This window comes from Nerophis ophidion, linkage group LG08 (genome assembly GCF_033978795.1).
Source record: "Nerophis ophidion isolate RoL-2023_Sa linkage group LG08, RoL_Noph_v1.0, whole genome shotgun sequence".
Lineage (NCBI taxonomy): Eukaryota > Metazoa > Chordata > Actinopteri > Syngnathiformes > Syngnathidae > Nerophis > Nerophis ophidion.
Genome location: NC_084618.1, coordinates 65,025,490 through 65,052,843, shown reverse-complemented (window position 1 = coordinate 65,052,843; position 27,354 = coordinate 65,025,490). Strand labels below are relative to the sequence as shown.

Below are 27,354 nucleotides of genomic sequence, written 5' to 3'. Positions count from 1 at the left end.
CAGAAAATCTGGAGAAATCACTGCACGTAAGCGACAAGGCCAAAAAGCAACATTGAATGCCTGTGACCTTCGATCCCTCAGGCGGTAATGCATCAAAAATTGACATTACCACATGGGTTCAGGAACACTTCAGAAAACCACTGTCAGTAACTACATTCGTCGCTACATCTGTAAGTGCAAGTTAAAACTCCACTATGCAAAGCGAAAGCCATTAATCAACAACACCCAGAAACGCTGCCAGCTTTGCTGGGCTCGAGTTCATCTAAGATGGACTGATGCAAAGTGGAAAAGTGTTCTGTGGTCTGACGAGTCCACATTTCAAATTTTTTTGGGAAACTGTGGACGTCTTGTCATCCGGACCAAAGACAAAAAGAACCATCTGGACTGTTATAGGCGCAAAGCTCAAAAGCCAGCATCTGTGATGGCATGGGGGTGCATTAGTGCCCAAGGCATGGGTAACTTACACATTTGTGTAGGCACCATTAATGCTGAAAGGTACATACAGGTTCTGGAGAAACATGTTGCCATCCAAGCAACGTCTTTTTCATGGACGCTCCAACTTATCTCAGAAAGACAATGCCAAGCAACGTGTTACAACAGAGTGGCTTCATAGTAAAAGAGTGCGTGTACTAGACTGGCCTGCCTGTAGTCCAGACCTGTCTCCCGTTGAAAATGTGTGGCGCATTTTGAAGCGTAAAATTCGACAACGGTGACCCCGGACTGTTGAACAACTTAAACTGTACATCAAGCCAGAATTGGAAATAATTCCTGCTGTAAAAGCTTCAAAAATGGGTCTCCTCAGCTCCCAAACACTTATTGAGTGTTAAAAAGGAAAGGTGATGTAACACAGTGGTAAAAATGTCCCTGTGCCAACTTTTTTGCAATGTGTTGCTGCCATTAAATTCTAAGTTAATGATTATTTGCAAAATATATATATATAGTTCAAACATTGCAGTCTATTCAATTGAATATAAGTTGAAAAGAATTTCCAAATCATTGTTTTCTGTTTTTATTTTACGATTTGCACAATGTGCAAACGTCACTGGTTTTGGGTTTTGTAATAACTCCACAAGTTTTTACAATAAAAATAACCCGTAGTTGTCATTTATTTCCTGTTTTATCAGTTTAGGAAAAATAAAGTAAGAGATTGTGCAGATTCTGACTCTGATTGTGACGAGAATGACCAAGAGGACCGGGGTCTCCTCCTCAGACAGGTTTGAAACTCCCACCTTCTTAGTCTTGAATGTTCCAGTCAATAATTTTAAGTGTACATTTTTTTCAGAGTTTGGCTGTGGTGCTGGTGAGGTTTATAAGAACTGGAGTGCACTGCCATCTGCTAAGAATTGCACTCCGCACCCTTAGGATCCTCTCCAGAGACAAGAGGGTCCTGGGCCCTTTGGTGACCGACAGCGCTCTCTTGACTCTGGCTAAACTGGCAGGACTGAGCACGAGTGAATCAAACGATGACGCCAGCGGCCCCGACTCTGATTTCTACGACAACATCATGTCCTCTCTCTCTGAGGTCAAAGCACCGATGTGTTGCGGCGATGGTAGTGACGATGATGTCAATGACCTAAATGAAGAGTGCTCTGCATTTGAAGACGATGCAAAGAGTGACGTCAGCGCCTCCAACTACAGCGACGCGGACACTATTAGCTGGCCCGGAAGCCACAGGCCCAGCATTATTGAAATGCACAGAGGCAGCGTGCATCACAAGGAGCTGGAGCGAGGGAGGAAGGACCGTCGTGAGAGCAAGATGGAGGGCAACGATGAAGATGAGGAGGATGGGACATCAGTAGAGGAGATGCAGAACAAGGAGGCTTTGAAGGTGTTATGTAATGTGGTGTACAACAGCACCTGGGCACAGGAGAGGTTCAGCGCACTCAGGTGGGTTTCTTTATTCATAAATATTTATAGTCATAAGTTGGCCAGTTCGATATCAGCAAAAAAAAACAATTATAGGATAATATCAGCTTGCATCTAAAATCTCTGATACAAGTTCCTTTTATGCACAGTTCTGCAGCACGTTTACTTTTGCAAAGCTCAATAGCCACTTAACATCTAAATGCCCTCACACAAGATTGGTCCCTTTGTGTATTTTAGTGATGTCCTTTACAAAAACTTAAACATAGTAGGCTATTAAATACTAGGAGCTAGCAGCTACACAATAGCTCAAAAACAATAGTTGCCAAAAAAAAAAACACTTAATACTCGACTTAAACTTAAAGACAGCATTAATCTATTCTAAGCGATTAATAGGGGTGTGGGAAAAATTGATTCGATTTTGAATAGCGATTCTCACGTTGTGCGATTCAGAATCGATTCTCTTTTTTTTTTTAATCGATTTTTTTTTTTATCAATCCAACAAAACAATACACAGCAAAACCATAACAATGCAATCCAATTCCAAAACCAAACCTCACCCAGCAACACTCAGAACTGCAATGAACAGAGCAATTGAGGAGACACAAACACGACACAGAACAAACCAAAAGTAGTGAAACAAAAATGAATATTATCAACAAAAGTATCAATATTAGGTATAATTTCAGCATAACAGTGATTAAAAATCCCTCATTGACATTATCATTAGACATTTATAAAAATAAAAAAAAGCACAATAGTGTCACAGTGGCTTACACTTGCATCGCATCTCATAAGCTTGACAACACACTGTGTCCAATGTTTTCACAAAGATAAAATAAGTCATATTTTTGGCTCGTTTAATATTTAAAATAAATTTACATTATTGCAATCAGTTGATAAAACATTGTCCTTTACAATTATATAAGTTTTTTTTTTTTTTTAATCTACTACTCTGCTAGTATGTCAGCAGACTGGGGTAAATCCTGCTGAAATCCTATGTATTAAATGAATACAGAATCGTTTTGAATCGGAAAAATATCGTTTTGGAATCGAGAATTGTGTTCAATCGAAAAAATCGATTTATAATCGAATCGCGACCCCAAGAATCGATATTGAATCTAATCGTGGGACACCCAAAGATTCGCAGCCCTAGCGGTTAATATTAAATATTTGAGGTTTGATACCTACCATTGGTCTCTGTTTGACTAATTTCACTTTTATCAAGCATGTTTTAACATTCCACCCTGTAATAATAAAAGTATCATTGATTGATTGATTGAAACTTTTATTAGTAGATTGCACAGTACAGTACACATTCCGTACAAGTGACCACTAAATGGTAACGCCATTCAACTTGTTTAAGTCCACAACGGCTAATATGCAAGGCTTCAATGTTGGTGTCATATAGGAAGTGAAAAGTTGTAAAGGGACACCACTATCCATAACCTTTCACACTGCTTATTTTATTTTGATCAGGCTAATAAGCGGCCTCAAAGAGCGCCTCTCCTCCAGGATCACTCACCCAGCTCCCTCCAGTGTTCAGTTCTATGAATTACGACTTACCTTCCTCATCACTGCACTGCGACCTGAACTCAGCGCTCAGCTTCAGCAGGTGACTCTTTCACTTCTACAACAGTGATAGAGAGCATGGCGTTAAAGGCCTACTGAAATGAGATTTTCTTATTTAAACGGGACTAGCAGGCCCATTCTATGTGTCATTCTTGATCATTTAGCGATACTGCCATATTTTTGCCTAAAGGATTTAGTAGAGGACATCGACGATACAGTTCGCAACTTTTGGTCGCTAATAGAAAAGCCCTGCCTTTACTGGAATTATGTGCGCCTGACGTCACTAGTTGCAGGGCTCCACACATATTCCCATTGTTTTTAATGGGAGCCACCAGCAGTAAGAGTAATTCAGACCAAGAAAGCGACAATTTAACCATTAATTTGAGCGAGGATGAAAGATTTGTGAATTAGGATATTGATAGTGAAGGAATAGAATCAAAACAAAACAAAAAAGCGACGGCTCCGAGCGACGGCAGTGTGAGCGTTTCAGATGTAATTAGACACATTTACTAGGATAATTCTAGAAGATCCCTTATCTGTTTGTTGTTTTACAGTGTTTTAGTGAGATTTTAAAGATTGTAAAAGATTGTAAAGACATACCTCGAGGTCGAATGGCTGCGGTGAACACGCAGTGTCTCAAAGAGAAGCCGAGCAGCCAAGCTCACAGCTGCCGCTGCTGCAGGACGACGAATAATCCAATGATTTCTCCGGTAAAATATATATCACAATTTCCCCATCCAAAAACATGCTGGTTGACATAGAGAAAACATGTTCGCTTGACCGTTCCGCTTCACAACAAACAAAGAAACATCGGCTGTGTCTCAGTGCTAAAGACAGCTGCAATACACCGCTTTCCACCAACAGCATTGTTTTTTCTAGTCTCCATTATTAAATGAACAAATTGCAAAAGATTCAGCAACACAGATGTCCGAAATATTGTGTAATTATACGGTTAAAGCAGACGACTTTAGCCGTAACTGGTGCCGAGCTAATATTTCCTGACAGTCAGTGACGTGACGCGTAAGCGTCATCATTCCGCAACGTTTTCAACAAGAAACTCGCGGGAAGTTTAAAATTGCAATTGAATAAACTAAAAAGGCCCTATTGGCATGTGTCGCAATGTTAATAGTTCATCATTGATTTATAAACTATCAGACTGCGTGGGTAGTGGGTTTCAGTCGGCCTTTAAATTTTAATAATCTCTGACTTAATTTGCCTCTTCCAGGAGGGAGGCGTCTCCATCCTCTCAGCGGCCCTGGAGGACTACCTGGAGGTGCAGTGGAAGGAGCAGTATGACTGCGTGCTGGACCCGGCGGCGCCACCTATTTCTCTGGAGGCCTCTCAGCGCATCATCGAGATCCTGAAAATCCTTTTCAACATCACACACAGAGCCCATGGACATGCGCCGAGCGAGGTAAGCATTAGTGGAACAGAATAACTTCTTGCTTTCTGCCACAGTAATGGGAACATGTATGTTGGCTTACTCCACAGGCTGATGCAGCACTATACCGACATCTAGTGGCAATCCTGCGTCTCTGCATGATGAGGAAGTGCATGTTGCCCGAGGACACAGATGAACTGCAAGGGTTAGGGTTTTCGTCTCCATTTTTTTCAACCTTAGTTTTGTTGAGCTAAATGACTATAAATTAAATCAATATACAGTCTACGTTTCTTTTAGATATCTTTTTATGTTCCAGTCATACGATCAACCTGTTATCGGCGCTGCCTCTCCAGTGTCTGGATGTTCTCCTGATGGTGCCATTGGAGCCCGACTCTGAGCAGTGCCAGGGGTTCAACATGGACTGTGTCCACACCCTGCTGCTATTCATGGAGAGACGCTTGGAATCAGTAAGAGTCACAAGACTGAAGCATTTTCCTGCAATTGCAGTTCCTCTATTATTTATACAGCATTGTGTAAGGGTCCAATCAGTTGGCTCTGATTACATCCTCTAAGACAGAAGGAGCCTCTAAAGACAAATTAAAAGATGCAGGTTGATTGGCAACACTAAATTGGCCCTAGTGTGTGAATGTGAGTGTGAATGTTGTCTGTCTATCTGTGTTGGCCCTGCGATGAGATGGCGACTTGTCCAGGGTGTAAACCGCCTTCCGCCCGATTGTAGCTGAGACAGGCACCAGCGCCACCCGCGACCCCAAAGGGAATAAGCGGTAGAAAATGAATGGATATAATAATATATTGTCATTACTAATTAGTTCATTATATTTTTTAGAATATGCAGAGGACCAATAAAGAAGGCCGGACAAAAATGGCCCCCTGGTCTAGTATGCTGATTGGCTCTGTCCATTTAGGGGTACCAGCAAGAACACCAGAATTTGTTTAAAAAAATAACGTTATAATAGAGACAAATATGTTTACAGCAATAATACCATAACATGCAAGTGCAAGCCACACATTCAAAACTACTTGGTGGTACTTGGTGTAAATTGAAAACCACTGCTCTCTTGGTCATATTTGCATAATACCTGAAGATTACCATTTCCTTTGTTGTGCTTCACAGGGGGACAGAGTCAAAGAGAAACTAACTCCAATTCTCAATCTGCTGACAGAAAGCTGTCGGGCCCACAAAGAAACGCGCCATTACATTCGGAAATATGTAATAAAAACACAATTGCATTATTAATCTTTACATGTTTGTATCAAACTGGTACTGGTTCTGTGCTTTTTATGAACAATAGATCCTGCCTCCTCTGAGAGATGTTTCTCAGAGGCCAGAGGACGGGTGCACTGTAAAAAGTCGGCTGGTCCGTCTCATGACAAACCTGGACACGGACGTCAAACATTGCGCTGCCGACCTTATTTTTGTCCTCTGCAAGGAAAACGGTAAAAGTGAACTACAGTTTTATCATAAACAACAACAAACATTGCCTTCTTTTCTCTTCTCAGTGAGGCGATTTGTGAAGTACACAGGCTACGGCAACGCGGCGGGACTCCTCGCCACCAGAGGCTTGCTGGGTGGACCCACGTCCAGAACCTCCTGCAGCAACACCCTGTACTCCAGCGACTCCGATTCTGACACTGAGGAGTACCGACAGGTTAAAGACCGCATCAACCCGGTCACTGGGAGAGTGGAGCGGGAGCAGACCGACCCCATGGAGGGCATGACGGAGGAGGAGAAGGAGGAGGAAGCTAAGAGGCTCATTCAACTCTTCAACAAGCTGTCCAGGTCTGTGAAGAACAACACAATCAGGCAAGTACATCAGCATCACAGCTGTCTACATTTACTGCAGGGATAACATTATTCAGCCAATGGGAGTGGATGCAGAAGGAAAGCTGGTACCGATGGCGGGACTGAGGGAGAACAGTCTCATTGAAGAGTCGGCGTCAGACACGGATGAAAAAGAGAAGGACTCAAATCAATGAAGTCTGTTCTGTGCTCCTTAATATCCTTTTTTGCTGTTTTAGTGCTTCAATATTTGTGGGTAGACCTTGGAAGAATTGTTATTTTTTTCTCTCCTTATAGGATCAATTTGATTTACTTTTAGTTATATTGGACAAAATTATTGGACAAGTGGCCGTTACGTCATAAAAAGTGAACACTTCACTCTTATGTGAACAGGACTCTGGCCTCTCAATCCAACGAATGTGTTAGACGGCCTCCAACAACATGTACAGGTGCACAGGCATGCTGCAAGGAAAAGGGGCCTTACCTCAAACGTATTATTGTATGCCACAAAATATTGGCAACACTCTGCGTAAATCCCATGTGACACATTTGGAGGCGCCACCTTAATCTTTGTGATTCTTTGGTTTTAGGTGTGTCTGTACACACGTCACATAGAAGCCTAGTTGGAAAGCTGTCCTTCATCTAATGAGTGATTGAAGTCTTAACAAGTTGAAAGTCATTCATCACCCTAATAAGTGTGAAATGTGACAAAGTGGTGATTGTGATTAAACAAATGATGATGAAATCCAGGACTGTCAGTTTTAGTAATTACATTGCACTTTTATAGGAATTGGCAGAACAAGGAAACACAGAGATTTACAGAGGGCAGGTCTTTTCAACAGGCGGCCAAAATGCCAACAAGGTTCAGTTGAAAACTTGTGAGATAAAATTTTTTGCAGCAAATTCCTAAAAAAAAGTGAGTGCCCCTGTTTTATAGAGGAACTTGGACCACTGTAAACACTTGGCATTTTAACCTTGCTAGTGTGTCAGCTTTGCATAGTGGGGCGGGGCGGGAACCCGTGTCGCCCGAATAATAGTTAAGTGTGCTAGCCACTTGGCCAAAAACCCGAGCTGCCAACTCAGTGGTCAGTACACTCTTTTAAGTTGTCAGGGAGTGAGGTTTACGAACGTCCACCTGGCGCAGTCACACTGGCTGGCTCCCGTTACACAAGCAAACATAGAACACCGGGGTCCAAACTTGTGATTTACATCTCTGAGGCATTCCTGAGGGCACCTCTTTAAGTCCCTTTTTCGTAATGTGAGTAATGTAACTAAGGTGTTGCTATAGCTTGTTTATTTGTAAGTTCAGTTTAAAAAAAAAAATGTGAAACTCACATTTTTGCAGCAGATTCTTAAAATCACTAGAGTGTACCGAATTTTTCGGACTATAAGTCACAGTTTTTTTCATAGTTTGGCCATGGGTGTGACTTATACTCAGGAGCTACTTATGTGTGAAATTATAACACATTACCGTAAAATATCAAATAATATTATTTAGCTCATTCACGTAAGAGACTACGCGTATAAGATTTCATCGGATTTAGCAATTAGGAGTGACAGATTGTTTGGTAAACATATAGCATGTTCTATATGTTATAGTTATTTGAATGACTCTTACCATAATATGTTACGTTAACATACCAGGCACCTTCTCAGTTGGTTATTTATGTGTCATATAACGTACACTTATTCAGCCTGTTGTTCACTATTCTTTATTTATTTTAAATTGCCTTTCAAATGTCTATTCTTGGGGTTGGGTTTTGTCAAATAAATTTCCCCCCAAAAATGCGATTTATACTCCAGTGTGACTTATATATGTTTTTTCCCTTCTTTATTATGCGTCATATAACGTACACTTATTCAGCCTGTTGTTCACTATCCTTTATTTATTTTAAATTGCCTTTCAAATATCTATTCCTGGGGTTGGGTTTTATCAAATAAATTTCCCCCAAAAATTGCGACTTATACTCCAGTGCGACTTATATATGTTTTTTCCCTTCTTTATCATGTTTTTTTGGCAGGTGCGACTTATACTCCGGAGCGACTTATACTCCGAAAAATACAGTATATAATAAAGATTATTTTTAACGAGTATTTTTTACAGAATTTTCTTAAAAATGGCTGAGCCCTCCTGTAGCCCTGACAAAATAAATAGACCAAAATTAAATGTCTACTGTAGAGGACACTGGTTCTTCGAATTATACAAAGCAGGACGGGTAGTGAAAGGGGAAGTCAGCCCCCCCAGCTTTCCGGAAATGTGGCCCCCAAAACATCCATCCATCCATTTTATACCGCTTGTCTTTTTTTGGGGTCGCTGTGGGTGATGAAGCCTATCTCAGCTGCATTCGGGTAGAAGGCGGCGTACACCCCGGACAAGTCGCCACCTCATCGCAGGCTCCCAAAACAATTGAGTGAAATGTCCATGACATAGAAGTTTGTTCAAGTTTTAGATAATGATTGATTGTAAACATGGTGGCATTTGCAATCTTAAAAAAAAAATGAAAAAAGAAAGTGCAGCGTCAGCCTACGACCATCTCCTCAAGCGACACCTGCAGATCAACAGACTGTAGGGACGAAGCGCCACCATCGACTGCCATGTTCTTCAAGATCTCCAACGACGTGAGAACCACCTGAAGGACGAGGTGGAGGAACATGGATTACGTCATTGTCAGGCTGCATTCAGGTTGGTTGGTAGGGTGGTTTTAGACTTACACAAACGTGTTTGATAGTTCCACACAACTTGTTGGAGTGGTGGTGCATGAAGCAGGAAGGACCAATTCAAATTCAGGCCAGTTCCAAAAAGAAATGTAGGCTATGAATAGCGGCAGACGATCAATAATGGGCCGATGATCGACAGACTATTTTTTTAACCTTGCTTTGGCAACTACGTTAACCCTCGGAGGGCGACCCGTGGGCTTTACGCAATCATAGTTTCTTAGCTTAAATTATTCTCTTATGAGCATTTTTATTCACTCAAAAAACACTGAGAGTTACAGATATTCACTTTTGTCTTGCATATATTCAAGTCTTGATCAACACGTACAGTTCCCTTCCTGAAACAGATTTTTTTTTTGTTTAAATATTAAGTAAGTAAGGCATTTTCAAACAGTAAATTGCTGTTTTATACACTTTTCACTGTAAATAATATTGTATAATTGATTTTGATGCAAACCTTTAAGTAATATTAATGTTCTGCCGTATTATTGCTCAACCCAAATGTGTCACAACATCAGAATGGGCCTTTATGTACATCAATGAGTCAAGATAGCACAGTATTTGCACACCTACTTATGGAGAAATATACACTACTCAGAAACAATTTAGAATCTTTGGATTGTGGGTGAAATTTTAGGATGAACCTAAAATCCACTTTGGTACTTTTTATCAACTTTTTACACAACTTGCTGAACAAGGAGCTGAATTTTTTTGAACTTTTCACACAAAGTTATTTAGTAATTTCATAATACTATTATGGATCGCTGTATAAGATATTTCATTATTACCTATTTTTCAGTTACTTCTCAAGAATTGTTGACATTTACTTGAAATATATGTTATTAACTTGATTGTTCAATAAGAGTTTTGTGAGACATAGGAAACACTTCTATCTAAAATGTATCACTAGCAGTGGGCAGATTCATTCAACACTGTCACAAATTTAGTATTCAAGGAGGCCGATAGTTGGAGCTGATATTCATTTACAGTACAATTTAGCTAAACATAAATAGTATACATCAGTTCAGTTGTTTTTTAACAATTTTTTTTTTTTCTAACGGCAGACCAATAGCGACATAACATTTTGAAAAATACATCAGGGGATTTTACAAACACCGTTATTACGTGTGTCCAAGAGGAGCATCAACATTTGCATTTTAAAATATGGGAATTCTACTGAAAATGTTTTAAAATTTTGGATTTTTGGGACCACAATAACTCGCCATCCACTCAATTTTATTCAATTTTATAGTATATTGTAAGGTTTCCTCGTGAGAAACCCTAAAATATCGGTTGGTTGTTTGGTTAAAGTCTATTTTGAATATGTATACAGTTTCAATATAATACATCCCATATTTTACAAATTTTAATTTCTCTTTACAACATGTCCGAAAAGGAGAAGGAAGAAGTAAATCTTATTTAATCCTATTCCTTTTCAACTTCATAGCAATTGCTACCTGTTCTCAATTTGCAACATAATTCACATCAATGATTTCTAAATGGTATGATTGATATGAAATATATGACTTCTAAATATAGCAAACACTTCAATAAAACTATCCTTCATGTATTTTATAGTTGAGACATTTTTTAAGCTGTCTGACCAAATTTCTTCCTGGACGTTACAGAAAGTATGAGTATTTGTTCATATTTTTGAGAGTAAATACTGGTAACATTTGTGTATATATTTATCTACTGATGTATTTCTATCTGTCCGGTGCCAAAAATTGGTCCCCAATAAATGACCTGATCTACTGGAGGTCTGTGTGTATTACGACACGTGCAAACTTGATAGCACACTCAAAGTAGAGTGCAGTCCATTTACCATCTGCATGTATATGCTAAATACCTGAACACACAAAGTCTTAGGAGTAGGAAATGCAAATATAATTATTTAGCACTTGCGATGGGATTTATCAAGGCTATAACTGTTCTGCGTCTATAGCCAGGACGCAATTAATGTACCTGTACAGTTACGTTATGAGAAAGAAGATGACAACTGAGAGAGAGAATATATAGTCTATGAGCATATTAACATATTTGAGCCATCAGAAATAACAATTCTAGACATATTGTCTATTCAGCAATATCATTTTATAATTTTATAGCGGCTTGATGACTAAAAAGGATAAAAAATATTAGGATTTGTTTTTCTTTACATTTGAAACACTTCCTGGATAGGCTGAGTAGCGACATTAAAATTGTCCCTAGTTTGTGAGTGTGAATGTGAAGTTTGTCTGACTATCTGTGTTGGCTTTGCGATGAAGTGGCAACGAGTCCAGGGTTTAAAAAAATTTGAAAAGATCTCTGTTCTGGGGGAACCTGAACTGTCTCGACGCAGCTATTGCTGGACACACAACGGATTCTTGGGAGGAGAGGGAGTGTCGCGTGCCCGGCGACCCTTTCAGTCGAGGACATTGAAGATATCTACCTATTCGGAAATATGACAACCAGACATCTGCTGATCGGAGTAAGCGTTGCTCGGGTTTGTCAACAAATTGGAAGTTGCTGGCAGTCTTCAAAGTACCTTAAAGCTGCCAAAAATGATTGGAGGATGCGGGAAGAACTGTGGACACTTGTGATTTTGGATAACATTGGACTGTTTGCCCTGCAGGATGAATTTGAGGACCGGAAATAGACAATTAGGAGTGAAATGCCCATTTCATTTTCGCTCGCAAACACAAACATTCTAATTTGGATTGTTTCCTTGGCTTCGATACTCCCCCGGAGGACAGTGCGGCGAAGACACAACAAACTCCTTTCCTGTCTCTCATGGACACACACCTTTTGTTGACTTTGGACGGACTGACCGTTGTGAAAGCACCAGTCTTGAGCTTTCTTTTTTTTTACTCATCCACCCCCAGCCTCTACCTTTTTCCCACCTTTTACGGGGCGCCGTGGGGCGACCCATCAGCGTTTCTGTACAATGTTTGTTTGTCTAATCTTGAGCAGGTTTGTGCTGAAAACACAATTTTGTTTGTCACCCCAGAGAAAGAAAATGAAATGGATGGATGGAAAACCCTTTCTTGTGGTCTTCATAACATGTAATGGGGGTTCATTTGTTAAAATGTTGCACAGTTTATGTTCTTTAGGATGCGCCGTTTTGTGAGCGGTCTGAATTACGTGGCTCCACTTCGACAACAATCTGCTATGTCGTGGTTTTTACTGTTTCCATATGGAGTCCACGGATAGAAATGTTAGAACTATACATTACTTTGTACAAGAAACGTCAACAGCGGAGGATGCATGTGCATGAACGAGCCAGTCTTCCCCACAACAAGAGGATAGAGAAAAAGAAGGAAATTATTAACTACTCGAGATGTCCAATAATGTCGGACTGACGATATTATCGGCCAATAAATGCTTTAAAATGTAATATCGTGAATTATGATTATCGGTTTCAAAATTATCGGTATCGGTTTCAAAAAGTAAAATTGATGACTTTTTAAAACGCCGCTACGGCCGTAGGGAGAAGTACAGAGCGCCAATACACCTTTGCGTGCCGGCCCAGTCACATAATATCTTTGGCTTTTCACACACACAAGTGAATGCGAGGCATACTTGATCAACAGCCATACAGGTCACACTGAGAGTGGCCGTATAAACAACTTTAACTCTGTTACAAATATGCGCCACACAAGCTAGAATGACAAACACATTTCAGGAGAACATCCCAGAACCCCTTGCAGCACTAACTCTCCCCGGAACATACAATATACACCCCCCTGCTCCTCAACCTCCTCATGCTCTCTCAGGGAGAGCATGTCCCAAATTTTCCCAAACTGTTTTGAGGCATGTTAAAAAAAATAATGCATTTTGTGACTTCAATAATAAATATGGCAGTGCCATGTTGGCATTTTTTTCCATAACTTGCGTTGATTTATTTTGGAAAACCTTGTTACATTGTTTAATGCATCGCAACAAAATTAGGCATAATAATGTGTTAATTCCACGACTGTATGTATCGGTATCGGTTCATATCGGAATCGGTAATTAAGAGTTGGACATTGTCGGAATATCGGCAAAAAAGCCATTATCGGACATCTCTATTAACTACAATGGCAGACTCTCGCAAAGCTCTTTGGCTAAATCTCTATCATATATGGATAATCTGCTGACGTCATAAATTGAAAAAAATATTGGGTAAATTCCAAAAGGCTCGTTTAGAGGAAGTATGAAGGAAGGCAAGATGGTTTTATAATATCTCCACCATGCCTCCATGGTTTTAATTTTAAATTGTTGGTACTAATGCAGATCCCAAATACACAAAAACAGGTACTATCAGGTAAAAAAAAAAGTTGTTTTTGCATTATAGGTCTTTTGATTGATTGATTGAAACTTTTATTAGTAGATTGCACAGTACAGTACCTATTCCGTACAGTTGACCACTAAATGGTAATACCTGAAGTAGTTTTTCCACTTGTTTAAGTCGGGGTCCACGTAAATCATTTCATGGTCCCCTTTAAGGGGCTGATTAAAACAAATTCAATTAAGTCGTTTTGGTGGGGGTTTTTTAATGGTGTTCTTCAGGAAATGTAGTGTGATAAATTAATCTCCCATGTAAAAAAAAATATCTTGCAATATGCATTTCCTTGTGCCTGGATCATTCCAGACGCACCGTTTCAACACCGCAGTGCCTCCCAGAGCATGCAGCATGCTAAAAGTAAGTTATGTTGCCGAGATCGCACTCAAACAAAGACTGGAAATGGTGGTGCATTTTATATGTGCGCGCTGCATGTCAACAACATTAAAAACTCCACATGTTGGAAGGATAAATGATGCCATAAATGTGGAGGGAAATGAGTGGCTCCATGGTGACAGCCATGCACTCAAAAACCCAATTTACAGAGAACGGTCTCCTCTACTTTTGCACTTATTATCAATTGTACATGCAGTCCCTAGGGAGGTGTTTAGGGCACGTCCAACCGGTAGGAGGCCACGGGGAAGACCCAGGACACGTTGGGAAGACTATGTCTCCCGGCTGGCCTGGGAACGCCTCAGGATCCCCCGGGAAGAGCTAGACGAAGTGGCTGGGGAAAGGGAAGTCTGGGTTTCCCTGCTTAGGCTGTTGCCCCCGCGACCCGACCTCGGATAAGCGGAAGAAGATGGATGGATGGATGGATGGACATGCAGTCTTAGTAAATCACCCGTAACACGCCTACTAATAACACGTGCACTCAAAATGTTTTACTTTGCAAACGTTATTTAGCAATTGTTACTTGGATCGTACAGGGGCCTGCCCTTAGGTCTTCTAATCTAAAACATGTTTGACCTCACCTCCACTGTGATGAGTTTCTTATTCCATGGTCTCATTTCTGGATCAGGCCACTTCTCGCCCAAGCAGAGGAAGAGAGAGCAGGGCCCGCACTCTTTGCCTCCGATAAAGTCCAGAATCCCTATGGGAGACGACGAAATCAATCCAGCCATCAAGGCAGGAAAAACACCACAAAAAAAGAACCAAAAACTCCTACCCTGGATAAAGTTGGTGAATTGGTAAAGCGGTTGTCGCTGCTGCTTGGAGATCTCTTGTGTGTTTCTGCTCTGGTCGAACTTGGAGAAACTCCAAAAAACTTTGCTTTCGCCTCGCCGCTGGCCATAAATCACATCGCCCACCACGGCCAACTCGAAGCCCTCGCCCAAATTGTCCAGGATACGCTGGGTATACTCGGCTTGGACTTGACTTATAATGGTGGTGGGACTCGGCAGAGACACCAGGGACAGGCCGGACTCCTGGTCCAACGTGGGTTTCACCAGTTGTGGCCTGAAGTAAAGACAATGCATTTACTCGAAAGCAGGGCTTCTCAAACTGTGGTATGTGTACCACTAGTGTTACGCGGGCTACATCTACTGGTACGCCTAAGAATCACTTGATTAAAGTACAGTGTTTTATACTCAGACTGTTACTATTCAAACTCTGTGTAATGTTACTTGGGCCAAAAAATTACATATACTTGTTAAAGGCCTACTGAAATGAGATTTTCTTACTTAAACGGGGATAGCAGGTCCATTCTTTGTGTCATGCTTGATCATTTCGCGATATTGCCATATTTTTGCTGAAAGGATTTAGTAGAGAGCATCGACGATAAATTTCGCAACTTTTGGTCGCTAATAAAAAAGCCTTGCCTGTACCGGAAGTCGCAGACAATGACGTCACAAGGGTGAGGGATCCTCACGTCCTCACATTGTTTATAATGTGAGCTCCCAGCAGCAAGGGCTATTCGGACCGAGAAAACGACAATTTCCCCATTAATTTGAGCGAGGATGAAAGATTTGTGGATGATGATATTGATAGCGAAGGACTTGAAAAAAATTCATAAAGAAAAAAAAAGGCGATTGCATTGGGACGGATTCAGATGTTTTTAGACACATTTACTAGGATAATTCTGGGAAATCCCTTATCTTTCTATTGTGTTGCTAGTGTTTTAGTGAGATTAAATACTACCTGATAGTCGGAGGGGTGTGTCCACGGGTGTCTTGATGCCAGTCTCTGAGGGAAGTCGACGGCAGTTGCATGGACGGCGCAAGCTCAGCTGATCTCCGGTAAGAGGCGACTTTTCACCACAATTTTCTCACTGAAACCTGCCTTTTGACAAGTGGTTGGGATCCATGTTCGCTTGACCGCTCTGATCTATACTAAATCTTCACCTCCGGGAATTTTAAACAAGGAATCACCATGTGTTTGTGTGGCTAAAGGCTAAAGCTTCCCACCTCCATCTTTCTACTTTGACTTCTCCAATATTAATTGAACAAATTGCAAAAGATTCAGCAACACAGATGTCCAAAATACTGATTAATTGCGCAATGAAAAGAAACGACTTTTAGCCGCAAATGGTGTTGCGCTAATATGTCCTCCACAGTCCGTGACGTCACGCGCACGCGTCTTCATTCCGCAATGTTTTCAACAAGAAACTCCGCGGGAAATTTTAAATTGTAATTTAGTAAACTAAACCGGCCGTATTGGCATGTGTTGCAATGTTAATATTTCATTATTGATATATAAACTATCAGACTGTGTGGTCGGTAGTAGTGGGTTTCAGTGGGCCTTTAAATAAAACCTCTGCCTTGTTTTTAATGAACACTTGGGCCTACCGCGCTACTATATTTTATTACGGTGGTATTTGGAGCGCCAAGTTTTTTCTGAAGTGGTGCTTGGTGAAAAAAAGTTTGAGAACTACTGATTTATCGATACATCCATCCATTTTCTACCGCTTATTCCCTTTGGGGTCGCAGGGGCGCTGGTGCCTATCTCAGCTACAATCAGGCGGAAGGCGTGGTACACCCTGGACAAGTCGCCACCTCATCGCAGGGCCAACACAAATAGACAGACAGCATTCACACCCACATTCACACACTAGGGCCAATTTAGTGTTGCCAATCAACCTATCCCCAGGTGTACGTTTTTGGAGCTGGGAAGAACCCGGAGTACCCGGAGGGAACCCACGCATTCACGGGGAGGACATGCAAACTCCACACAGAAAGATCCCGAGCCCGGGATTGAACCCAGGACTACTCAGGACCTTCGTATTGTGAGGCAGACGCACTAACCCCTCTGCCATCGTGAAGCCTTACAACTGATCTAAAGACTGCAATTAATGTCTCAAATGAATTAACCGATTTCATAACAAAGGACAAGGAGCACAGGGTCTGGCATTAACGGCAACCTCCAAAGTTTGAGGTGGGAGTAACTTCTGAGCCATCCAGCTGCTTTAAGAGTGTTGCTTTCTCCACTGTTATCGCATTGTTGTTTATATCAGCTGGCTGAAACTTTGGTCCCTCACTGCCATTCCAACATTGGTTCTGTTGCTGCTTTTTCACGCAATACACCTAATAAGTGAGTTTGTGATCAAGGAGGGCCATGTTTTACTTTCCGCTTTTCTCATGCAATATAAATGCATTTAATTTGGCCTTTTTCCAAGTATCCCCTGCGTCCTTTTGCGGTTTAGGTAAATCATAGTCACGATTATATTCCTACTTTGTTTTCGTCTGAAATGTAGTACACAGTACTACACAGATATTTAACTCCTAAAGTTCCGTATTTTGGGGACTTTTTTGTCCTTTTTTTGCTCACTTTTTGGCCTTAACTTACAATGACATTTTTCCATGTTCAATTTTTATTATGTCTATTTCAAATTCGTTCATATATCAACACTGGGAAATCATTTTAACCCAGGAGAGTAGAGCCAGGACAAAAAAAAGTCCACAGGGACTTAGGAGTGTTATAAAAAGATTTGGGATTTATATTTTTTTCTCCTTTTTTTTTTTTTGCTCAAATCCCATTTTCAACTTCAGTCCTAAATTTACAAAAATATTACTTTAACCCTCTCAATGCCCCTAGACCAGTAGTTCTCAAATGGGGGTACTTGAAGGTATGCCAAGGTGTACGTGAGATTTTTGAAAAATGTTCTAAAAATAGCAACAGTTCTAAAATCCTTTATAAATATATTTATTGAATAATACTTCAACAAAATATGAATGTAAGTTCATAAACTGTGAAAAGAAATGCAACAATGCAATATTAAGTTTTGACAGCTAGATTTTTTGTGAACATGTTCCATAAATATCGATTTTAAAGATTTCTCTTTTTGTGAAGAAATGCTTAGAATTAAGTTGATGAATCCAGATGGATCTCTATTACAATCCCCAAAGAGGGCACTTTAAGTTGATGATTACTTCTATGTGTAGAAATCTTTATTTATAATTGAATCACTTGTTTTTGCCCTTATGTGGGCTCTACCGAGGATGTCGTTGTGGTTTTTGCAGCCCTTTGAGACACTGGTGATTTAGGGCTATACAGTACAAATAAACATTGATTGATTGATTGATTTTTCAACCAGTTTTTAGTTATTTTTATATCTTTTTTTCCAAATAGTTCAAGAAAGACCACTACAGAGCAATATTTTGCACTGTTATACAATTTAATAAATCAGAAACTGATGACATAGTGCTGTATTTTACTTCTTTATCTCTTTTTTTCAACCAAAAATGCTTTGCTCTGATTAGGGGGTACTTGAATTAAAAAAATGTTCACAGGGGGTACATCACTAAAAAAAAGGTTGAGAACCACTGCCCTAGACTTAATTATGCCAGCATTTTTATTTAAAAAAGAAAATTGCATAAAATGTGTTTTATTGTTTCATCCATACAATAAATGTTAACAGACTGGGGTCAGGGTCAGGACCTAATATACATGATATTGGCAATAAAACAAATGTAAACCGTTTTTATGCACATTTAAAAAAACACAAAACTGACACAATTAGATGAATTGGGATTTAAAAGGGATGAAAGATATATACATTTTTCTAAACATGACATCATTTGCTATTTTTAATCAAGGACTGAATCTAACTGTGATATTTGAGCAAAAACAGTAGAAAACATGAATCAAAAATGTTTTACAGACTCCTTGAAGACCTTTTTCGTCTTGGTGCTACTCTTCTGTTATTAAATTATGTATGCCTCTGAGGGTTTATAAAAACGTTATGCTGGCCTTTCTGAGATATGTAGGAGAGACTGATCTCCAAATTAACCCCCAATGAAACACAATTGAAATGGGGGTGGTTGATGAGTGTTGTGTCTCTCTAGGGCCATTCAGGAATGCAACTCTGGTTTTATGTTGATATCTGCCTGCTGTTTCTCTTTTTGAATGTAATTATTTAATTGATTTGATTTAGATTTTTGTGTTTTTTTACTTGTTGGGGGGAAAAAACAGCATTTAATGATTTTTTGTCCATCCCTGTGTCTGAAACCCAATACACAAATGTTTAAAATAAACGTTATGCTGCATGTCATAGGTGCTTTATTTGCATGTTACCTGTAGATTAAGCGGAATCCAGCTTCGTTATTAACCAGCTGCTCAGACACCATCTCCCCTCTGTAGAACACGGATATCCTGAATTGTGTCTCTGTCAAAGCAAGACAGAAGGCGTGTTAATTGTCCAACTCAATACTAACTTACAAGCTCGTTTTTCCTGCCAACTTACTAAAATGATTCCCCTCCATGGTCTTGTTCACAGTGTCTAGAAACTGCACCGCAAATTGGCCTCCGCACGCCCCTCCCTCAGCTGGCGTCATTGGACATGCCGGTTGCTCGGGCAACCCGGCTTCACAGACGGCACCCTCCAAATCTACTGGATACGGCTGTCGCCCCGGCAACGCCTGCCCGCCAATCACGAGCTGATGCCGGAGCTCCTGTTGCTCGGGAGGAAGCTTAAAGGCTGCAGTGTCCTCTGAGTGAGTGTGTGTGGGGGAAGGAAAAGTTGGGAGGAATTGAAGAACTCTGCAGTGCAAGGTGTGTGTTCTTGGGGGAATGATGTCGTTACCTGTTTGAGGCCAAATGTTGAGCTCCGTTAGAGACATTTGCAGAATATCCTCATTAGGAGGACTCCCATACAAATCCGGTTCCTGTTGGCTTAAGGCTACAGCAATGGAGTTTTCTATTGGAGCGGACAAGAAAAAAAGCTCTTATTGATTGATTGATTGATTGATTGATTGAAACTTTTATTAGTAGATTGCACAGTACAGTACATATTCGGTACAATTGACCACTAAATGGTAACACCCAAATAAGTATTTCAACTTGTTTAAGTCGGGGTCCACGTAAATCAATTCATGGTAAATTCATGGTATATTCATAATAACTATACAAGGTACTGTATATACTAGTGTTTTTCAACCTTTTTTGAGCCTAGGCACATGTTTTTCATTGAAAAAAATCCTGAAAACAGTAAAAAATTAAACTCAGCAGCGGATATTGACAATAAAAGTTGTTCTCGCACGTGTTGGATATGACTTTAAACCAGGGGTCACCAACCTTTTTGAAACCAAGAGCTACTTCTTGGGTACTGATTAATGCGAAGGGCTACCAGTTTGATACTCACTTAAATAAATTGCCAGAAATAGCCAATTTGCTCAATTTACCTTTAATAAATAAATCTATATACATATTAAAAAAAAGGGTATTTCCGTCTGTCATTCCGTCGAACATTTTTTTTCCTTTTACGGAAAGTTTTTTGTAGGGAATAAATGATGAAAAAAACACTTAATTGAACGGTTTAAAAGAAGAGAAAACGGGAAAAAAAATTTGAATTTAATTTTGAAGCATAGTTTATCTTCAATTTAGACTCTTTAAAATTCAAAATTCAACCGAAAAAAAAAGAGAAAAACTAGCTAATTAAATCTTTTTGAAAAAATAAAAAATAAAAATTTATGGAACATCATTAGTAATTTTTCTGATTTTTTGGGGGGCTTCACGGTGGCAGAGGGGTTAGTGCGTCTGTCTCACAATACGAAGGTCCTGCAGTCCTGGGTTCAAATCCAGGCTCGGGATCTTTCTGTGTGGAGTTTGCATGTTCTCCCCGTGAATGCGTGGGTTCCCTCCGGGTACTCCGGCTTCCTCCCACTTCCAAAGACATGCACCTGGGGATAGGTTGATTGGCAACACTAAAATTGGCCTTAGTGTGTGAATGTGAGTGTGAGTGATGTATGTCTATCTGTGTTGGCCCTGCGATGAGGTGGCGACTTGTCCAGGGTGTACACTGTCTTCCGCCCGATTGTAGCTGAGATAGGCGCCAGCGCCCCCCGCGACCCCGAAAGGGAATAAGCGGTAGAAAATGGATAAGATTAATTTTATAATTTTGATGACATGTTTTAAATAGGTTAAAATCCAATCTGCACTTTGTTAGAATATATAACAAATTGGACCAAGCTATATTTCTAACAAAGACAAATCATTATTTCTTCTAGATTTTTCAGAAAAAATGTTTTTAAATAAATTCAGAAGACTTTGAAATAAGATTTAAATTTGATTCTAAAGATTTTCTAGATTTGCTGCAACAATTTTGGGGAATTTTAATCATAATAAGTTTGAAGAAATATTTCACAAATATTCTTCATCAAAAAAACAGAAGCTAAAATTAAGAATTAAATTAAAATGTACTTATTATTCTTTACAATACTTTTTTTTTTTTTACTTGAACATTGGTTTAAATTGTCAGGAAAGAAGAGGAAGAAATTTAAAAGGTAAAAATGTATATGTGTTTAAAAATCCTAAAATCATTTTTAAGGTTGTATTTTTTCTCTAAAATTGTCTTTCTGAAAGTTATAAGAAACAAAGTAAAAAAAATGTATGAATTTATTTAAACAAGTGAAGACCAAGTCTTTAAAATAGTTTCTTGGATTTTCAAATTCTATTTGAGTTTTGTCTCTCTTAGAATTAAAAATGTCGAGCAAAGCGAGACCAGCTTGCTAGTAAATAAATACAAATAAAAAAATAGAGGCAGCTCACTGGTAAGTGCTGCTATTTGAGCTATTTTTAGAACAGGCCAGCGGGTTATTCATCTGGTCCTTACGGGCCTGTGGGCACCACGTTGGTGACCCCTGCTTTAAACCATAACCAAGCATGCATCACTATAGCTCTTGTCTCAAAGTAGGTGTGCTGTCACCACCTGTCACATCACGCCATGACTTATTTGGAGTTTTTGGGGTGTTTTCCTGTGTGTAGTGTTTAAGTTCCTGTCTTGCGCTCCTATTTTGGTGGGTTTTCCTGTTTTGTTGGTGTGTGTTCCTGTAGCAGTTTCATGTCTTCCTTTGAGCATTATTCTCCGCACCTGCTTTGTTTTAGCAATCAAGACGATTCAAGTTGTGCGGACGCTATCCTTCTTTGTGTCAACATGGTTGACTGTCACGTACGGATGTACTTTGTGGACGCCGTCTGCTCCACACGCTGTAAGTCTTTGCTGTCGTCTAGCATTCTATTTGTGTTTATTTTGCAGCCATTTCAGTTTTAGTTTAATTCTGCATAGCCATTCCTAGGTTTCAATGCCTTTTCTTAGCAGCACTCGCCTTTTGTTTATTTTTGGTTTAAGCTTTGGATACCTTTTTACCTGCACACTGCCACCCGCACATTGTGATCAACGACAAACCATGTTCCCGACATTTACAAAGCAATTAGCTACCTGCTGCCACCTACTGATATGGAAGAATATTACATGGTTACTCTGCCCAGCTGTAGACAGCACAGACACTCAACAACAGCACATTATTTGCAGATTATAATTACTGGTTTGCAAAAAAAAATTTTTCAGCCCAATTACATAATCTCCCACAGCACACCAGTCTGTATCTCACGTCACACTAGTGTGCCACGGCACAGTGGTTGAAAAACACTGGTAAGAAAGTTATGATTTATCGCTACATTTAAAAAAAATGCTGTCTTTGCCAACACAATGATACTCAGTTATTTAAAATAAATATATTGTTACAATAAATGTACCTTTTTAACATAAATGCTTTATTTTCTTTAAAAAAAAAACATGTTTTATTTGATTTTGAATATATAAAAAATATTATCAAGTAACATTGAAATGCTCAATTATTTAAGAAAGAAGTGTCAGGTCATCTTGTTTTGATTAAGCTGTTGTAGTAGTGTAAAGCGTACCATGTCATGCTGAGAGACGTTTAAAATATTTGGTTCATTTTTTAAGATGTTTCAGTAAGAAACAAGACGACACGACATCATTAGCTCACATTTCCGGTGAATTCCGAATCTTGGGGTGACTCATTGGTTCAGAATCAATTCTTGATTCAAACCAATGTTCCCAAAATATCATTTGGTAAATCAACTGTAATAAAAAAACTTTTCAAAACAGGATACAGCTTTCCAATGCTTCTCCTTTGGCTTCCGGTGAATGATGTCACACAAAGATGGCCTCAAAATGTCATTTTGTAAAAGCGAAGGTCGAAATTCTGAACCGATTCAAAATCGAAATTAGAATCACTATTCGGATGTGAATACATTATTTTATTCACCCCCTCAGTATTATTATGTTTAACATATAAATAGACAAAACAATCTGGATCATTTAATCAATAAATAATACTAAAACTATCATATGGTCATACCTCACTACATCGTGCTTTAAAATATTGCGATAAACCACATTTAGACATTTTTTTCCCTTTTTTTTTAAGCATATTATACATTTTTGGGGTCATAAACTAAGTATGCTCAAGCATAAAAATGATTATATAAATCAAAAATATCTGTCCCAGGTGTACCTTGCTCCAGCCTTCTCCTGCCCCCCAAAAAGGGACGAAGGATGGAACCAACAATCAAATCACTCTGTTCAGTATCTGATTGGCTCAGCCTCAGTAACATTACTATATTGAATTAAAAGAGTGTGAATGTGACTAAAGGGTGTTATTAGCTCTCATAATGTTGAAAAACATATTTGGAAAATTGTAAACAGGTTTATTATGCTCTAGCTATTGAATTTTTTGATTTACAATAAATGATGTAACTTTATTTAAAGCAGTCGTATCGGAAATCAATTAACAGCGATAAACGAGGGACAACTGTGTGACAATAATAGTGCTAAAGCAATACCTTTTCAAAATGAATAAACTGCCTATAAATGCAACACTTTTGTTTTTGCTCCCATTTTTCATGAGTTGAGCTCAAATGTTTTAAAACTTTTACTATATCCACAAATTTGTCTAAATCTGTGTTAGTGAGCATTTCTTCTTTGCCAAGATAATCCATGCCACTTCACAGGTGTGGCATATCAAGATGCTGATTAAATAGCATGATTATTACACAGGTGTGCCTTAGGCTGCCCACAATAAAAGGCCACTCTGAAATGTGCAGTTGTGCTTTATTGAGGTCTGAGGACGGGTCAGAAAACTTTCCGGTGAGATCACCATTTGCCTCACGCAGTGCAACACATCTTGTTGGGATAGAGTTGATCAAGTTGTTGATTGTGACATGTGGAATGTTGGTCCACTCCTCTTCAATGAATGTGCCAAGTTGCTGGATATTGTCAGAAACTGGAATACGCGGTCGTATACGCCCATCCACAGCATCCCAAACATGCTCAATGGGTGACATGTCCCGTGAGTATGCTGGCCATACAGGAACTGGGATGTTTTCACCTTCCTTTAATTGTGTACAGATCCTTGCAACATGGGGCCGTTCATTGTCATACTGCAACATGAGGTGATGGTCTCGGGTGAATGATAATAATAATATTAATAATAATAATAATGGGTTTTATTTGTAAAAGCACTTTACATTGAGCAAACAATATCAAAGTGTTACAGTGTATTAAAAAAAAAAAGAATAATAAAATAGATAAATAAAAACTAGAACAGCCTAATAGCTAGAACTAGCCCGGATATTTCTAAAAAAATAGTTTTCTTATAAAAAAAATAAAAAAAGGAAGGGTTTTTAAGTCTTTTTTAAAAGCTTTCACAGTCTGTGATACCCTCAGGTGGTCAGGGAGAGCGTTCCACAGACTGGGAGCGACGGAGCAGAAAGCCCGGTCTCCCCTTGTCCGTAGCTTTGTCCTCGGAGGTTAGCCTGTCCGGAGCAGGGGGGTCGTGTGGAGGATTTGGGGGTGAGCAGCTCTTTGAGGTAGAGGGTGGCATTTCCATGGAGGTTACTGGTGAGTTAGTAGGGAGACATTGTATTCCATCCTGAGTGAAACAGGAAGCCAGTGAAGGGATTTGAGAACTGGTGTGATGTGGTCGTATCTCCGCACTCTCGTCAGGATCTTAGCAGCACTATTCTGTAATAAGTACTGCAGCTTCTGGATGTTCTTGCTGGGGATGCCGACAAGAAGTGAGTTGCAGTATTCTAGCCTGGAGGAGACAAAGGCGTGGACGAGCCTCTCGGCATCAGAGAGAGTGAGTAAGGGGCGGAGTTTTGCAATGTTCCTGATGTGGTAGAAGGAGATCTTGCACAGTTGTTTTATGTGAGCCTCAAAGGTCAGGTGAGAGTCCCTTCTAACACCCAGATTAGTGACTGGGGATGAGAGGTGAATGTCGTGCTGGTGATGGTGTACGACTGGGTCTGATGTGGGGTGCCGGCTAGAATGGCTTCGGTTTTGGAGCTGTTCAGTTGCAGAAAATTGTGTTTCATCCAAGCCTTTATCTCCTCCAGGCAGTTGGTAAGTGTGGCTGATGGCAGGGCTGCAGAGGGGGTTTGGTTGGTTTTAAGGTAGGGTTGGGGGTCATTGGCATAGCAGTGGAATGATATTCCGTTCTGGCTGATGACACAGCCAAGGGGGAGCATGTAGAGTGTGAAAAGGGTGGGGCCGAGGACTGATCCTTGAGGGACACCACAGGTGACAAGTGTGTCTGACTTTGCCTCTCCCAGAGAGAAAAACTCTGTTCTTTTGGTGAGGTAGAACGTGAACCAGTTTAGGGCAGTATCAGAAAGTCCGATGGTGGACTGTAGGCGGTATAGGAGGATGCGGTGATCAACAGTGTCCAACGCTGCAGTGAGGTCAAAGAGGATGAGAAGGGATCGTAAGCCAGCATCAGCATTCATCAACTGGTCATTGGTGACCTTGACCAGAGCAGTCTACGGGTTGTGGCCAGAGCGGAAACCAGACTGGAACTTTTCATAAAGGTTTTTGGTTTTAACATGGTCATGAAGTTTGGCAGCAACTACCTTTTCCAGCACCTTTGAGATGAACGGGATGTTGGAAAATAAGTCGACAGTTGGCCAGTACTTCTGGGTCTAGGCTGGGCTTTTTGAGGAGTGGTTTGATGACTGCAGTTTTCAGGACAGTGGGGACCTGACCAGCCTGGAGGGAGTGGCACAACAATGGGCCTCAGGATCTCGTCACGGTATCTCTGTGCATTTAAAATGCCATTTATAAAATGCACTTGCGTTGTTGTCCATAACATATGCCTGCTAATACCATAACCCCATACCCGCCAAGGGCCACTTGATTCGCACACACGCTGTCTGCCATCTGCGCTGAACATTGAAAACAGGGATTCATCTGTGAAGACAACACCTCTCCAACGTGCCAGACGCCATCAAACGTAAGCATTTGCCCACTCAAGTCAGTTACGACGACGAACTGCAGTTAGGTCGAGACCCAGTTGAGGACGACAAGCATGCAGATGAGCTTCCCTGAGATGGTTTCTCACAGTTTGAGCAGAAATTATTTGGTTATGCAAACCATTTGTGGCAGCAGCCGTCCGGGAGGCTGGTTTCAGACGATCAGGTGCACCCGCTGGGTGTGGAAGTCATGGGCTGGTGTGGTCAGACGTGGTATGCGGCAGTGAGACCGGTTGGATGTACTGCCAATTTCTCTGAAACGCCTTTGGTCGAGAAATGAACATACAATTCACAGGCAACAGCTCTGGTGGAACTTTCTCCAGTCATCATGCCAACTGCATGCTTCCTCAAAACTTGCGACATCTGTGGCATTGTGCTGTGTGATAAAACTGCACATTTCAGACTGGCCTTTCATTGTGAGCAGCCGAAGGCACACCTGTGGAATAATCATGCGGTTTAATCAGCATCTTGATATACCACATCTGTGAGGTGGTATGGATTATCTTGGCAAAGAAGAATTGCTCACTAAAACTGATTTAGACAGATTTGTGAACAATATTTCAGAGAAATACATTTTTGAGTAGATAGTAAAAGTTTTAGATCTTTGAGTTTCTACTCGTGAAAAATGGGAGCAAAAATATAAGTGTATCATTTATATTTTTGTTCAGTGTATGTATTTTTTTTATAAAACAAAGCATACTTTGTTTCATTTTAAATACATTGGATAATTATATTAAAATGTTTAATGAATATAAGTCAAGTTAATTAACAAGCATATTTTAGGTTTTTTGTTTTGATTATTTTGTAGAGTGTACCACATCATACTGAGAGGTGTTTATAAAATCTTGGTTATTTTTTTAAGATATACTGTATGGTTATAGATATGGTTTTGATTTATTTCTTACATGCATACAGATTCAAGACAACACTGCAATATCATTAGGTATCTCAAAAATCAGTACAATTCCGATTCTAGGGGTGATGACTCGATTCAGAATCAACACGATTCTCGATTCAAACAGATTCTCGCAGTATATTTTTTATGTCTGAATTATAATAAAAACTTTTCCAAAGAGGTTGCAAAAGCGACTCTTTTTGCTGCTGATGTATACCTGCGGCGACCAAACACGGAGACGGCCTAAAATATGTCTTATTCTGTAAACAATTAGA

General features: G+C 40.0%; 2 protein-coding genes across 6 annotated transcripts in view; one reads left to right on the top strand and one right to left on the bottom strand.

Moving 5' to 3' along the window:
* si:dkey-94f20.4 (synembryn-A) overlaps positions 1 to 8,655 on the top strand; it is a 34,399-nt gene extending 25,744 nt beyond the window's left edge. For all 4 annotated transcript variants that reach the window (XM_061909384.1, XM_061909381.1, XM_061909383.1 and 1 more), the window contains 10 exons: positions 1,125 to 1,214; positions 1,283 to 1,887; positions 3,343 to 3,478; positions 4,661 to 4,849; positions 4,927 to 5,021; positions 5,133 to 5,283; positions 5,952 to 6,047; positions 6,130 to 6,274; positions 6,338 to 6,617; positions 6,682 to 8,655. In XM_061909384.1, the coding sequence (XP_061765368.1) occupies positions 1,125 to 1,214; positions 1,283 to 1,887; positions 3,343 to 3,478; positions 4,661 to 4,849; positions 4,927 to 5,021; positions 5,133 to 5,283; positions 5,952 to 6,047; positions 6,130 to 6,274; positions 6,338 to 6,617; positions 6,682 to 6,814 (1,920 nt within the window). In that variant the 3' untranslated portion in view covers positions 6,815 to 8,655. The remainder of the gene's footprint in view (positions 1 to 1,124; positions 1,215 to 1,282; positions 1,888 to 3,342; positions 3,479 to 4,660; positions 4,850 to 4,926; positions 5,022 to 5,132; positions 5,284 to 5,951; positions 6,048 to 6,129; positions 6,275 to 6,337; positions 6,618 to 6,681) is intronic.
* Positions 5,766 to 27,354, bottom strand: part of irf3 (interferon regulatory factor 3) — a 25,387-nt gene continuing 3,798 nt past the window's right edge. Inside the window, exons 4-9 of one of the 2 annotated variants that reach the window (XM_061909386.1) lie at positions 19,655 to 19,768; positions 19,316 to 19,561; positions 19,147 to 19,237; positions 14,804 to 15,093; positions 14,610 to 14,728; positions 5,766 to 6,619 (exon numbers count right to left, since the gene is read on the bottom strand). In XM_061909386.1, coding sequence (XP_061765370.1) covers positions 6,602 to 6,619; positions 14,610 to 14,728; positions 14,804 to 15,093; positions 19,147 to 19,237; positions 19,316 to 19,561; positions 19,655 to 19,768 — 878 coding nt within the window. In that variant the 3' untranslated portion in view covers positions 5,766 to 6,601. Of the gene's footprint in view, positions 6,620 to 7,376; positions 9,248 to 14,609; positions 14,729 to 14,803; positions 15,094 to 19,146; positions 19,238 to 19,315; positions 19,562 to 19,654; positions 19,769 to 27,354 lie in introns of those variants that run through there. The other variant, XM_061909385.1, reaches the window with a different exon arrangement.